Source organism: Salmo salar, chromosome 09 (genome assembly GCF_965601325.2).
Source record: "Salmo salar chromosome 09, fSalSal1, whole genome shotgun sequence".
NCBI lineage: Eukaryota > Metazoa > Chordata > Actinopteri > Salmoniformes > Salmonidae > Salmo > Salmo salar.
In genome coordinates, this window is record NC_138299.1 from 25,252,160 (window position 1) to 25,268,338 (window position 16,179).

General features: G+C 43.7%; 1 protein-coding gene across 2 annotated transcripts in view; it reads left to right on the top strand.

The window, feature by feature from the left end:
* Positions 1 to 9,734: 9,734 nt before the first annotated feature.
* The window catches only part of prkcha (protein kinase C, eta, a), a 55,095-nt gene continuing 48,650 nt past the window's right edge, over positions 9,735 to 16,179 (top strand). Inside the window, exon 1 of one of the 2 annotated variants that reach the window (XM_014210725.3) lies at positions 9,735 to 10,379. In XM_014210725.3, coding sequence (XP_014066200.1) covers positions 10,029 to 10,379 — 351 coding nt within the window. In that variant the 5' untranslated portion in view covers positions 9,735 to 10,028. The remainder of the gene's footprint in view (positions 10,380 to 16,179) is intronic. The other variant, XM_045723509.2, reaches the window with a different exon arrangement.

The following is a 16,179-nucleotide window of genomic DNA, read 5'->3' on the forward strand; positions in this document are numbered from 1 at the left end:
ACATTTTAGAAAATGTATTAAACATAAAACACTGAAATATCACATTTACATACTGTCACGCTTTTCCCCAGTCTCTCTTTTCTCGCACTCCTGGTTTTGACCATTGCCTGTCCTGACTCTGAGTCCGCCTGCCTGACCACTCTGCCTGACCCTGAGCCTGCATGCCATCTGGTGCCTTTGCTCCTACTCCGGATTACCGACCCCTGCCTGCCTTGACCTGTCGTTTGCATGCCCTGTTGTTGTAATACACATTATTACTTCAACACAGTCTGCACTTGGGTCTTACCTGAAACGTGATAGTACGAACTGGCCATGACTGACCCAGCAGACTTAGACCAGCTCCGCAACGCCATCTCCTCCCAAGGAGCCCTCATTGGTAGACACGAGGAGTTGCTTCGTGGTCTGATGGAAGGGTTCCAGGATGTGGCTGGACATCATGACCTAGCATTGGACGCTTAGCGGGAGCAATTCCATGGGTTGCTTACCAGGCAGCCTACCACGATGGTAACCTCCCAGCCCCTCAGTAACCCGGCTGGTAGCAGCGCCGTCACCCTGGTTTCCCAGAAACCCGCTTATTTCCCCCGGAGCGCTACGATGGAGATTTCAGAACCTGCCGGGCCTTTCTCTCCCAGTGCTCCCTCGTTTTTGAGCTGCAGCCTTCTACGTTCCCCTCGGACCATTCAAAGATAGTGTACATTATTACACATTATTATGTCCGGGAGGGCACTCGCCTGGGCCACAGCGGTGTGGGAGCAACAATCCGCCGTCTGCCTCAGTCTGGAGGTATTCATGACGGAGGTGAGAAGGGTTTTTGAGGCTCCGGTGTCCGGGAGAGAGGCTGCCCGGAAGTTACTCCAGCTTCGGCAGGACTCCCTCAGTGTGGCAGACTATGCGGTGGATTTCCGCACGCTAGCAGCGGAGAGTGCCTGGAACCAGGAAGCGCTGTTCGACACGTTCCTGCACGGATTATCGGAGGAAGTAAAGGACGAGCTTGCAGCCCGGGAACTACTAATGGATCTCGACTCACTCATCGCTTTAACCATTAGGATCGATCGGCGGCTACGGGAACGTAGGAGGGAGACGAGGTCTGATTGTGGTCCCAATCGCTCACTCAAGGATCCCACCTTGCATCTGATGAACTCCGGAATTCTCCGGCGACTTCGTCTCCGAGAGGATCCAAGCTTACCCGAGTTCCTCCAAGAGCCTCCGAAGCCTGCCGATTTGTCTCTTCCCTAGCTGATGCAGCTCAGCAGGGCTTGGCTGTCTCCAGGCAAACGCATATGCAGACTTAACACTCAGAATCGTCTGTATTGCGGTACTACTGTCATTATGTGTCTACTTGTCCCTTTAAGAGACCTAGCTCATTGGTAGGACACCGGAGGATAATTTTCTTAAGGATAATTTTGCTTCTTCTTCTACTCGCTCCCCTCTCCATGCCACCCTGCTGTGGGGCGACCAGTCCAAGTCTCTCTAGATACTCATTGACTCGAGGGCCGATATGAGTCTTATGGATGTTACCCTGGCGTCCGAGCTGGTCATCACTACTCAACCCCTCTCCATTCCCATGGATGTTAGAGCATTGGACAGGCGCTCTAGGCCGGGTCACCCACCATACCACCCCCATCAACCTACGAGTGTCGGGGAACCACAACGGGACCATCCAATTCCTGCTAATTGAGGCCTGTGGTATTGGGATTCTCTTGGCTCCAGCGACACAATCCCTCGATTGACTGGTCTACTGGTGCCATCGTGGGCTGGATCCCATTCTGCCATGCCCATTGCCTGAAATCAGATCTGCCTGCCCCGGGATGTCTTCCTGGGGGCTTGGAAATTTCCCTGAACCTCTCCGCCATTCCCACGGAGTATCAGGACCTCCGGGAGGGGTTCTGTAAGGCCCGGGCCACTTCACCTCCAAAACACCGACTGGTACCCAAGGAAGTTAAGCCGGTTGCGCTGACACACCGCTATAGCCCGGAAGCTACTCCCCCGGAAGCCGAGACCTTTCCCCCTGCTCCAAAATCAATATCCCCTCTGCTGTTTGTCCTCTGTTGCCCCGTACCTCCGTATACGTCCTACTTTTCATGTGTCTAGATCTAAACCCATGTCTCACAGCCCTTTGTCTCCTGTTTCCAGGCCCACCCCTCTCCCCCGTCTCATGGACGGCCAAACGGCGTACAGGGTGAGACGTCTCCTGAAGATTCGACCTCGGGGCAGATTCCAGTACCTGGTTAACTGCGAGGGTTATGGCCCGGAGGAGAGGTGCTATGTCTCCGCTAGGGACATTCTGGCCTCATCTCGGAATTCCAATGCCGACACCCCGCTCAACCAGGAATGCGTCCAGGTAGGATGCCAGGTGGCATCCCTAGAGGGGGTGGGGGGTAAATGTCATGCCCTGATCTGTTTCACCTGTTCTTGTGTTTGTGTCCACCCCCATCCAGGTGTTGCCCATCTTCCCCACTTATCCCCTCTGTATTTATACCTGTGTTTTCAGTCTGTCTGTGCCAGTTTGTCTTGTTTGTTAAGTCAACCAGCGTTTTGTTTCTCAGCTCCTGCTTTTCCACAGTCTCTCTTTTCTCACCCTCCTGGTTTTGACCATTGCCTGCCCTGTTGTTGTAATAAATATTGTTACTTCAACACAGGATTTCTGCATAAATTTGACATGATCTTCATCTAAGTCACAACAACGGACAAACTCAGTGTGCTTAAACTAATAACACAAATTATTGTATTTTTATTGTCTATATTGAATACATCATTTAAACATTCACAGTGTAGGTTGAAAAAAATGTGAACCCCTAGGCTAATGACTTCTCCAAAAGCTAATTGGAGTCGAGTCAACTAACCTGGAGCCAAATCAATGAGACGAGATTGGAGATTTTGGTTAGAGCTGCCCTACCCCATAAAAAACACTCATCAAATGTGAGTTTGCTATTCACAAGAAGCATTGCCTAAAGTGAACCATGCCTCGACGAAGAGATCTCATAAAATTAAGGATTAAGAATTGTTGCCTTGCATAAAGCTGGAAAGGGTTACAAAAGTATCTCTAAAAGAAAGTCCACGGTAAGACAAATTGTCTATAAATTGAGAAATTTCAGCACTGTTGCTACTCTCCCTAGGAGTGACCGTCCTGCAAAGATGACTGCAAGAGCACAGCGCAGAATGCTAAATGAGGTTAAGAAGAATCCTAGCGTGTTAGCTAAAGACTTAATGAAATCTCTGGAAGATGCTAACATCTCGGTTGAAGAGTCCACAATACATAAAACACTAAAGAATAATGGTGTTCATGGGAGGACACCACGGAAGAAGCCACTGCTGTCCCCCCAAAATATTTTCAGGTCTCTCCAGAAATGTTTGATTAGGGTCTTTGTCCTAAGCGCTCTGAGGTCCTGAGCGCTCTGGAGCAGGTTTTCATCAAGGATTTCTCTATACTTTGCTCCGTTCATCTTTCCCTCGATCCTGACCAGTCTCCCAGTCCCTGCCGCTGAAAAACTTCCCCACAGCATGATGCTGCCACCACCATGCTTCACCGTAGGGATGGTGCCAGGTTTCCTCCAGTCATGATGATTGGCTTTCAGGCCAAAGAATTCAGTCTTGGTTTCATCAGACCAGAGAATCTTGTTTCTCATGGTCTGAGTCCTTTAGGAGCTCTGTGACCATCGGGTTCTTAGCCACCTCCCTGACCAAGGCCCTTCTCCCTGATTGCTCAGTTTGGCCATGCAGCCAGCTCTAGGAAGAGTCTTGGTGGTTCCAAAGTTCTTCCATTTAAGAATGATGGAGGCCACTGTGTTCTTGGGGACCTTCAATGCTGCAGAAATGTTTTGGTACCCTTCCCCAGGTCTGTGCCCTGACACAATCCTGTCCTGGAGCGCTACGGACAATTCCTTCGATCTCATGGCTTAATTTCTAAAAACCTGTTTTCACTTTGTCATTATGGGGTATTGTGTAGATTGATGAGGATTTTTTATTTATTTAATCAATTTTAGAATAAGGCTGTAACATAACAAAATGTGGAAAAAGTCAAGGGGTCTGCATACTTTTTGAACGTATTGAAGCCTGCCAGTCAGCTCTTTGCCACCCACGTGGTCCTAAAGCCAGCCTCTAATCCCGCTAAACTGCAATTGCCTTATTAAATTGGGATTGGAATGATTTTAGTAGCCTATTTTAAATTGTTGGTGTTGAGCTAGTGTATGGTGACTGCCATACTCTGACATACCCAATTTACACTCCTGGTACTCAGTGATGTGTTGTTGTTTTGAATTTGCCCCAAACATAACGCTTTGTAGGCTATTCAGGACAAAAGTTAATTTTTTGCCACATTTTTTGCATTCTTATTTTAGTGCCTTATTGCAAACAGGATGCATATTTTCTAATATTTTCATTCTGTACATGCTCCTTCTTGTCACTGTCATTTAGGTTAGTTTTGTGGAGTAATCCATCCTCAGTTTTTTTTATTGCCAAGGGTGTCGTCATTCTGTTACCAAAAACCCACATTTAAGTAGGATAATGAAAGTTCACAGAAGTAACAATTAAAAGTAGACCTACCAATGAGTTTCTTTTTCTTGATAACAAATTTGTTTATTAATTATTAAAGCTACATTATTAAGTAACTTTTTGTGAGACCCAACCAAATTCACATAGAAATGGTCAGTTATAGATCTTTCATTCTCATTAAAGGCAAGTCTAAGAAGTGGTAGGTCTGTTCTATGTGCGCTATTTCTATGCTTCCCGTTCTTAAGTTTTGTTTTTGCTTCTTTTACTTTTGGTTTTGTACACCAGCTTCAAACAGCTGAAAATTGGGTCGCGTCCATATATGCAGAACAAAAAGACTGAATGACTGGGTCGCGTCTCTGGCAACTGAACCGATAGAACGAATGACCAGCCGGCTTGGGTAGCAACCCTAGATTTGTGTCATGACTATATCTTGTGGAAAGATGAAATAGTATGAATAAATTCATCAAAATAAAGTTAATGAAAATATGTCAATCATTATTTGAATATGTTGGTAACCCGTTGTATAAAAGTGATAATGCCCTCGAAGCCGGTGTTTGAAGGATATATCCTCCAAACACCTGAGTACAGTTTAATTAACTGTATGTACAGTAGTGTACTGTATTGAACATATCTACTTGACTGTACTCTACTGTTCTATACAGTACTAAGCTCTACTTGTGAAACATTTGGTTAAAATAGATGTCTATGATTGGTTCAGATTTGGTCCGATATGGACCAATCAAATTTGGTCACACACGCACACTACTATACCTGTGATGACTTTTTGAGGACCATCAATTAATTCCCATTCAAAATCCTATGTTCCTTAACCCCTAACCCGTAAGCCTAAAATAGCCTTTTTACAAGTGAGGATTGGCAAAATGTCCTCACTTCTCTGAACTTTTGTTGGTTTACTATTCTTGTGAGAGCTTCTGGTACTCACAAGTATAGTAAAACGTGTATACACACACACTCTCGCTCTCTCTCCGGGTTGAAGAGTTGACACTCAGTTAAATGTATGTAAAGCTGGCAGCAGGCTCCCGCAGTGTAATTGATGGAAGATTCAGGGCCACAGACCTTTTCAAAACAGCCTCTTTATCAAGTGAGTGACTTACACCGATCACAAAAGCATACGTGGAAGGTTAAGCTGAAAGAAGCTAACATTACTTTTTCACATTGCAACAGACAGTTTCTTGTAAAGATCTTGAAAACACACCATTGTAGTGTCTTTGTGGCTGACGGGCTGTGTGTATAACCCTTATTATACAGACAAGAATGTAGCAGGGCCTTCTCTTTACTGGATGTCAGGGCTCTGCTCGATAAAGTGCCCTCCAGTTCCACTTCCCCTAGTTGTCCTCTCAAGTGCTTTATCAATCCTTGCAACATATATACAATGCTGAGTTCATCGCTCAACACCAACCACATGTCAACAGAATGCATTTGCGAAGCCTTGGCAGTAGAATTGGGTTCCATGCTGATCCCTTTTCTCTTTCTCACTACAGTCATAGTTGACACAATAGCAGAAAAATAATGTAGAATAGACTGATTCAAGCAATGCTGTCACCATAGTAAAATAGGACCAGATTAAAGAGGTCAAGATAATTCCACATAACTTCACAGAAACATTAGAAGAGGAGAGCACAATGAGCTGTTTACTACATTTAGAGCAGAATGGTTGTCTCCAACAGCCCTTAGCTGACTTGGACAGAGAAGGCTGGGTAGCTGGGGAAGTTCGGTTGGAAAGGGGGCCACAATAGTGAGCAGCACAGTATGGGGCTTTGAGCAGGCTCTGTTTTTGGGAAGTGGGGGGTGCATTTGCCTTTCCCCCCGATCCCCTTAGCACTTCGCTGAGCCCTTAACGCGGCCCTGACGCCTCACTGGCAGAAGCCACGCTGCCCCACATCTGGAGCCAATTACCCAGGAGGGGCTTTGACATAGCCCCCCACCCTCCCACACTGGATGGCCCAGTCTCACACACACATTCCTCTGCTTTTCACAACATTCTCTCACTCGCTCTCATTTTTCCCTTCGTTCCCTTCCTCTAAGTCTCTCTGTCTCCCAGTCTATATTTCTATATCCTGTCTTCTCTCACCCCCTAACTTATCTTTTTACATCTACCATGGTACTGTTCACACACAATCTGCTTGTCTCTCCATATTAAACTTGAAATAGGAAAAACAGAACTCACTCTCTGTCCCTACTCCAAAAAGGGTGAAAGTAGTGGTAAAGTGAGCTAGTGAGGTCTCATGCACCCTGACTGGCACAAACTTTCTCTTTCTCGCTGTCTCTATCTCTCCATGCCTTTTTCCCTTGCCCTCAACCTGTACCAATTAAGGTGTCACGTTTCCCACCGACAGAGTGCTGGTATGAAATATGGACGTGTGAATAAAAGGGACACTTAGCACCAAATCAGCTTTTACGACTGTGATTTATGGCCTGCTGGTTCTCCCCTCATTTCATCTAAAGGACTGCTGTTTTTATTTTGCTGGGGGAGAGGTAAACTGAGGGGCTCAAAAGCTAGTGGAGGGCAAACATACATTGACTTAGTTCTGCAAAGAATAAATAGTACGTTCTCACAATAACAAATAAGTGGTTACTGTCATTCAAAACTGACCTGCCCCAAATTGCATTCAACCATCTTGGCTTATTGTTTTGCAATTGTTTGGCATAATGCCACTGGTAATGATGACACATACAGCTGACAGATCTCTTTTGAAGGGTTCACTCTGGTTTATCATGTACCTTTGATATCTCTGTTTATAGCCCTGTGAGGACAGTGAGTAGGAACGAAATATACTGGTGGATTACACATAATCAGCTCATTTGGCCTAGTTCAGTATTCAGTGTGCAGGAGTCTCTAGTTGTACCCAACCTGAAGGGGGCGAGAGGTCCAAAATAGCATTAGGTGAGGGGGATAGTGTTGGGGTACTGCCCCTGTGAGGGATGGAGGTAATTGGGTTGGGCCTGAGGGGGGTGATGGGGAGGGGGTTGATGTGGGAGGCATGGTGTTTGTATACTAGCCACATGGGCCTTCCCTTACCGGGGTCACACACAGAGGGCTGGGAATGGAGCTCACCATACCTGGCCCATATTACCCATATTCCCTGTTGTCCCATTTGGCACCAATGCTATGGTTCATTAGCTGCAGCTATAGAGTGTACCTGGGCAGGGAGCCAGAGAATAGAGCTGTCCAGGGTTACAGAAGCATAAATCGTAATGTGGACGGTGAAGGGAATGTGGAATCACTACAGGTGGCAGTTACAGCCTGGTCGAGGTAGCTGCTTCTGTGTTAATGTGTACAAGAACGTTAACATGCAATTTTAGAGTTTACACCAGAGGTGTGTCCTTGCAAAGAAATGCGTGATTATATGTATGAGAAAGTGTGGTCATGTGTGTTTGTGGAGTACACACCAGAACACGCGTTTGAGTCCAGATGTGTGTGATCATAACTCTTGATTTGGGCATGGCAACAGCTGTAGGGAGGAGAGTATAAAAATGGGTGAAAAACGGGAGAGAGTTGGAGAAATAGAGAGATGGGGACAGTTGGGAAAACAGAGAGACCAAACAAATCACCCTCCATGATCGTATAAACGCCAGCCAGTGAAACGACTGCTGTGGAGGAAAATGTCTGCGGTAGCCTAAGAAACAATTACCACTGTCAAGATGAGGAAGTAGGGCATGTAAAAGTAAAAATGGAATGATGGAAAAAAACTAAAGATTGATGATGTATGAAGGAGGAAGATGGCTATCAAATTAACTTTCTTGAGTTCAACAGCAGTCTCAGCCTGCACTCTGCTGGACTGTATGGTGTAATGCTCCACAAAACTGGCAATGAAAACCAATGTACAGTATTCCTTGGGAATATTCAAAGTGAGGAATGGTTACTCACAGACCATGGATGATGGATCAATTGAATGTGTTTTTACTGGTAATGAAAGTTGTCTCAGGAGGTTGTCTTAGACCACTTTGATGTATTACTGGCACGTTTGTCTTGGAATTCTATTGTATGAGGTCAAATCCCTGTCAGTAATGACTCCATGTCTGACTGAACACACTGACATACACATACATCTGTAGTATTCAGGTTAGTCATTCTGGGGTGATAATTGTGAAAAACATATGAAACCACACTATCCTATCTGTCACTTTTATTTCATCACTGTCTTCTTTTTATAAGGGCAGGTAAAAGCTGTTGTTTATAAGACAGGCTCTATCCCTGAGATGTGTAAGAGCCGTGTTAAAAGCTTTGTTTTTTAAGACCATCTCTGTTCCCTGGGATGTGGCCCCTTCATTGGAAGCAGCTGGAAGAGAGAGATGTGGGGAGGCGACGTTTGGCAGAGAAGGCTGAGAAGTCAAGTCTAACACTAATAACGGCCAGACTTTGATCGTGAGAGAGTGAAATATTTACTGACCTCAAAGATTGACAGTGTGGCACCGAATATGAAGTTTTTTTGCCACAAAGATTGGGGTCAAGGGAGTTTGGAAATGAGGGCAGACAGAGGAAGATATTCAGAGACAGAAAGGTTAAGACTGGAGGGGAGTTGGAACTAACCCATGAGTTAAGGTCATCATTAGCGCTTGCTGGTTACTTTCATAGGTCCTCTGAAGCTCTCTTTCAGAAGAAAACTCTTGCCTTTAATTTCCTCCTTTTTGATTCTGGTGTTATTAGCATTCAGCATAAATCAACTCCACAGCACCCATCCTTACAACTCAGATTAAAAGCCCACTTGTTTCTACCATGTCTTGCAGCTCATGGCTATGTGCCTTTAAATGCATCTTCACAGCTGTGCCAGGTGAGACCTCTGGAGGCTAAATAGCTGTAGTCACACTTTATGTATATCACAAGGGGGTGCTATTTCCTTATCTGCCGAGGACAGGGGAGTCATTTCGATCGCCTACCCCCATGCTCTGAGGCAACCCTAAGCACTGCAAGTGCACTACGGTAGTTACAGTCTTAATGCTACTTTTTCACATGATTATATCAATCCTTGATAATAACCGGTGAGACTAATATTGACAAGACCTTTTACAGTTAGTTGTAGCATGCCGATTAGTCAGAACAAAATGTAAACAAGTGCATTGAGAAAGAGATAACTCTATAGAAAGCATTATCGTGCATGGTCGCTACTTCCTTTTTACGGAACTTGCCTTGTGCTTCCTTGAAGTAGACCTAGGTCGTTATCAGAACGTGCGCGCTTTCTGTATAGCCTACCTCAGCAGTGTTGTTTTGGGAGGCAAGGTCACGCGCGCTGGTCCAGGGAACCGCTCACGACCGAGGGTCAAGCGTACGGTGCGAACGCGTCACCTGCAAAGGCCTATTGACGAGCAATGTCTTCGAATTGCTCTAAGACGCAACATTGGACTCCAATTCACAGTCAAAGATATTGATTTATATTATTTTGAAATTAGGTTAGTATGTAGGGATGCTTTACATACCTAACGCAATAGCGTAGTTTTAATTTGAGTTTGTCTTTTTTATTTTATTTTTTTACTTTGAATTTGTATACGTTTTTTTTTTCTTTCTTTAGAGGAACAATATGAAGTTCAACGGGTATCTGAAGCTTAGAATTGGTGAGGCGTTGGACCTCAAACCAACTACTTTTTCTCTTCGCCACTCTGTAATGTTCAACAAAACGGCTCCCACTCTAGACCCTTACCTTGTGATAAAGGTGGACGAGTACAAAATTGGACAAACACATACAAAACAGAAAACCAACATGCCAACTTACAACGAAGAGTTTTGCCTCAATGTCAACGACGGCAAGCATATAGAGTTGGCTGTATTTCATGATGCACCCATAGGGTATGACGACTTTGTTGCCAACTGCATTATTCAATTTGAGGACCTGATCAAAACCTCGAACACAGAAGAGACTTTTGAAGGATGGGTGAGTAGCTTTAAAGCGGCAATCATTAGTTAAAACAGTAATAAAGCCGACTCCCTGCCCTGTTCCTATAAAAAGCTGAGAGATGTAGCTGGAGAAATGTAACTACTAGCAAATTATTTTTTTTACAACAAAACCAAACGCACCATTTTCACATTTGTTCGGAGGGTGGTGAAAATGATGAATACGAAGTTGAACGTTTTGGAAATAACCCTTTATCCCTGGGCACTGTGATGATGAATAGGGACTGATGTGGCTGTCATGACACAATTGTATCCACTTGGCAATTCACTCAAATAGCCTTTATGATAAAGCAGAATGAATATAGCTAGACTGTCAGTAAAAAATACCCTGATCATATTTTCCTTTACCTCTCTGAAAAGTTCCCTTGGAGAACTTTTGGGGAATTTGCATATACACATTCCATACTGTACTGTTTGGTGATAAACAAATGCCAAGGGCCAGAGGTAAGGGAGTAGCCACTTCTAAATACATCCCCATCAGTAGTGCTACTTGTAGACCTGAGATGCATAGTTTACACTCATTTTGTCATTCCCTTTCCAGTCCTTTCTTTACAGGGCAAGAGCCGATAGTGTCCTTTCCCCATATGGAGCTGCTAATTATAGGCGGCATCTTAGTGAATGTCTGTGTGTTTAGCTTAAGCCTAGTCTCGAAAACCCAGACCCACATTAGTACATTATAGGAAGCAACACGTCTGTCTAGAGACTAGCTTGAGCCTGTCGAAAAGGCAGAAGCGACATCAGCAAAGGGTCATAACCACAAATGCCGTTCTAATGTGTTAATTGTGCTCCCTGCTAGCAGTATGTCAAGCATTGCATTGTAAAGTGTGCTGGAAACCACAACCAGCAGAGACTTTGCATCTAGGGTCGGTGACTTGCCTGCACAAACAAGCTGAAGTGTGATAATACCCTATCTTACTGCATCTCGTACAGCCACACAAATACAGCCACTGATAGATGTTAAAGTGACAGTATCAAAAGAATGACCTGTTTTTACTTTCTACATTTCTCTCTCTGGTTGATGTGCATTGCTTTGGGGGCTACATGGATACCTCTTAATACCATTGTAGGCTACTATTGGTTTGGATTATGTTTGTCACTGGAGAGAGTACTGCCCTCTATAACATAGTTTCACTCGTCTGGTTTACTTTTGGTCCTAGAGAAGTAAACAAATCATTTTAATAATGTGTAACCTGAACCTGTGCGAACTGGGATCGTCTGTGTGCCTTGAGATCCACCATCCTCCAGTGGCTGTCTGGGCTTCTTATTATCTCTTTAATTAGGCAAGTCATACAGTCCAATTTTAAAAATTGAACCTTTATTTAATTAGGCAAGTCAGTTAAGAACAAATTCTTATTTACAATGACAGCCAAACCCGGACGACGCTGGGCCAATTGTGCACCACCCTATGGGACTCCCAATCACGGCCAGATGTGATGAAGCCTTGATTTGAACCAGGGACTGCAGTGACACCTCTTGCACTGAGATGGAGTGCCTTAGACCGCTGCGCCACTCGGGAGCAATGGTCTGACATACTCAACCTCCTCTGTCATGGTGCCAAAAAGCTATTAAGCAATACTTCACAATGTTGGCTATGAAGCCCAGAGTCAGATGAGCTGGTGGATACCATTTTTATGTCGCCGCGTGCAGTTTGAAGGAAGTTGCTAAATAGTGTTAGCGCAAACGCTGGTTAGCATTGGCTCTTAAAACTACCTCTAACTTCCTTCATACTGGATGCAAAGACATACAAATGGTATCCATGAGTTCCTTTGACTCTGGTGAAGTATCCCTTTAACCTCTTGAAAAGTAGAATCAGAGATTTTTTTTGCAAAGCTTCCACCAGGGGCCAATCAATGAAGACCAGAGTCAGTGCAGTGGGTGTATCTGTGAGGTTTTATTGACAGAGATGTGGGCATAGCCTGCCCTCACACTTTATGACATGCACTCTTGACAGCACTTATCTGATAGATCTGAACTGTTAAACTTTCTTTTTGATTTGTTAGCTGTCTCAGATGAAGTGCTTGGGGCCCTATATGCATGACAAAGAGTAGAGACTAGAGAGTAGGGCACAGGCCTCCACACGCCAACACCACTGTTATTGCTGCTTTCCCAACAGACGCTCCAAGTCTCTCTCAATCCCATCTCATCTCCCTCGTTTTATAACCTCTGTTGGCTCAGAGCCAATAACATCACTTTCTCTTTCTTACCTGTGTTCCTCTCTAATCAGCAGGGCAATTCCACGATAACAGAATGATGCTGAGACTCACATTTCTCACTTTAAAATGTATGTCAAACAAAATACAATGATTGCAAAGTTAAACATACCATACAACTCTATGCACAAGGACTACTTTTTAACAATTTCCACTGAACATTTTACAAAATCGCATTTACCTGGAAGAACAGCACAAACTGTCATTCTGTTCCAAAATTAGCATCTGCAGTGTTTTTTTAAGTAAATGTGTTTTTGGACAATGTTAAAAGTAGTCATTGTGCTTAGAGTTGTACGGCAGGTAGCCTAGTGGTTAGAGCGTTGGGCCACTAACCAAAAGGTTGCTGTATCGAATCCCTGAGCTGACAAGGTAAAAATCTGTCATTCTGCCCCTGAACAAGGCAGCATACTGTCCCTGAACAATGACAGCATACTGTTCCCCAGTATGCTGTCATTGTAAATAACAATTTGTTCTTAACTGACTTGCCTAGTTAAATAAAATAAAAATGTCCCTTCAAAAAATGATTGCAAACTTTTAAAGTGTTACTGTGGAATTGCTCAGTACAATGTTGCATATTAAACACAAACACAGACTTTACAGAGTGTCTTAAATCTTAGGGGGGCTATTGGGACACACATACAATAACTTGACTTCTTATTTCACTGTTACACAGAACCTTGACCAGCACCATAACACTGTGTGCCTCTCCCCCCCATGTCAAAGTACAGAGGAGCAAAGAGAGAGTCTGTGTTGTGTGTCAGGACAAGCAGGCATTACAAGCAGCAGTTTGAGGTGTTAACCTAAAAAATAGCAACTCAAAATAGAAGCATGCAGTCATATGTGTCTCATCGGCCTGTGGCTCAGCCTCATGTGCCACCCACCCACTCCTCTCACACCCCACTCACATCTTCAACACTGGGGGACAGTTTCCATTAAGACCCACAACTTACACCTGTGACAACTTCAAATAGTGGCTGTGTTGAACCATTTTTCAGGTTCATCGAAATTTTGTCTCTTCTAGAAAGGGTTGGGGACTGAATACACTAGACTCAGTTTAACTCTAAATGTCTGTCAGCAGCTTCTACTCCCTGAAAAAAACACTTCCTCCATTGCTGTGTGGCTGTGGCTCAGTCAGGCAAAGTTCCTGCTTTTTAAATTTAGTGTGGTCCTGTTTGCATCAGAGCTTGATTTAGTCTGAACACTTCTGTCTTCATCTGTCTCTGGAGTCTTAACTGCATCAGCTGCTTCAGAGTACACAGACCCAGGGCTCTCGGAGAAATAGAGAGAACGGGACCTAACAGTAATGGGTGACAGTAGGCTAATAGTTTGAGGTGTGTGTGTGTGTGTGTGTGTGTGTGTGTGTGTGTGTGTGTGTGTGCGCTCAGCTGAACACAAAGGAAACATGCTTGGAGGGCGATGTCTTGTCAAGGTCAATAGTTAAGGAATGAGAGAGGTGGAATTATCATAATATTCTACACAAATATTTCTTTAAACTGTGTTCTTACTCGTAACAGTTCAGAAAGTCACCACCACACCCCTTCTTTAACTACATTTAAATGTTAAAACCTATTATTCTATTTGTATACCCTTCCCCACCTATTATTCTATTTGTGTACCCTTCCCCATGCTTGGCTAGTACATGGTCTTGAATAACTAATTTCTTATAACCAATTAACTTAAAATCTGACTCCAGAAACGTTACTTAGTTACACAATTGAATTGCAGTATTTTTTTGCAGTATTAATTCATAAAATAATTCCGTGACATTCAAAATATAACTCTTCGATATGGATCTAACGATAGACTTCAAAATTAACCACTCAGTGTAGCATCATGCACAAGCAATAGACTTCAAAAATACATAGCAACAATTCATTGTCATTCACCATCAAGTACAAAACATACACATTCAATTACCTGTTGCAATCTTATATAAAGGTGGGCATATAGTGGTACAGAGAGGGGTCAGATGTTGAGTCTCAATTCTCTAAAATGTAACAAATACCTGCTTATGCCCGTCAATGACAGAAATAGAATGTTGGCATATTGTTTTCATTTCTATGGTATCCAGCTTCTCCTGGTGAATGACAGATGGCAACATGGTTCAATCTGCTTTGTGTCATTGTTGAGAGCAGCGACGTCTTCAATCTCCATGACAACCAAATGAAATCAGCAGGCAACAACATTTGTTATAACACTTGGGCTACAGTCAGCAAAGATGAGAAGCTGAACCAATAGTTCCAATCTGTGTGTGATGTAAATTGCTGTGCAACATGCTTTACCAGACTGCCTTATAACTCAAATTCCAAATTCTCACCTGATGACCTGATCGCCCTCTCCCTGTGCCTCAACATGGGCGGTGCTTTCCCTCTTTCTACTGACTGTCTCTGACCCCTGCCATGACAACCAAATGAAATCAGAATGAAGGCAGCAACTGTTTTGTTATAGCATTGGGCTACAGTAAGAAAAGATGAGGAATTGAACTTATAGTGCCTTCCTTATAACTCAAATTCTCACCTGATAACCTGTTTGTCCTCTCCCTGCCTCAACATGGGCAGTACACTCTCACTCTCTCTATTGCCTGTCTTTAAACACTCCCATAATCATATGATCAAATACCATTATCATATGAAAAAAAATGTCTGGCCATAACAATGATGGGTTAGCTTATTAACATAAATTAGATTCTGCTTTTATTAGCTAAATAATTTTCTTTACTGTTTGGCAATAGGTATAGCTAGCTAGCTGACAACATAGTCCCAGTCTATTATGAATTGTACAGTGTACTGTAGTTGGCTAGCTAGCTATGTAGCCATTAATTAATTTGGTACCTCCATTAAGGGCACTAAATACTTTTTCACTAGGGTGAACAGTGACTAAGTGCTGCTCATCTGGAACTGCAGTTGAAAAGGGGAAGATACTGTGCTAGCGAGCTAAAATAGCCAACCTAGCATTGCATCACTCACTATAAAACTATTTTTACACAATTATCTCATCCCCAATAAATAGTTCACTAGTTACACAGGAACATAGGAATAGATTTATGAAATGTTCATTAACTTTTACTTGTTTTAAAATGTCAAAACATTCATACATTGGATTGCTCGTGAATATAACTACCCAGGGCTCAAAAATATTTTTTTTCGTCACCAGGACAGAATCCTCCCAAAGTGCAACTTTTAACATCCCGAACTGTAGATGACCATCCCACATTAAAATACACTATACATACAAAAGTATGTGGACAGCCCTTCAAATGAGTGGATTCAGCTATTTCAGCCACACCCGTTGCTGACAGGTTTATAAAATCGAGCACACAGCCATGCAATCTCCATAAACAAGCATTGGCAGTAGAGCTGCCCCGGTGAACTGTAAGTGCTGTTATTGTGAAGTGGAAATGTCTAGGAGCAACAACGGCTTAGCCGCAAAGTGGTAAGCCATACAGGCTCACAGAATGGGACAGCTGAGTGCTGAAGCACGTAGTGAGTAAACATCGCCTGTCCTCGGTTGCAACACTCACTAGAAAGTTCCAAACTGCCTCTGGAAGCAACTTCAGCAACATAACTGTTC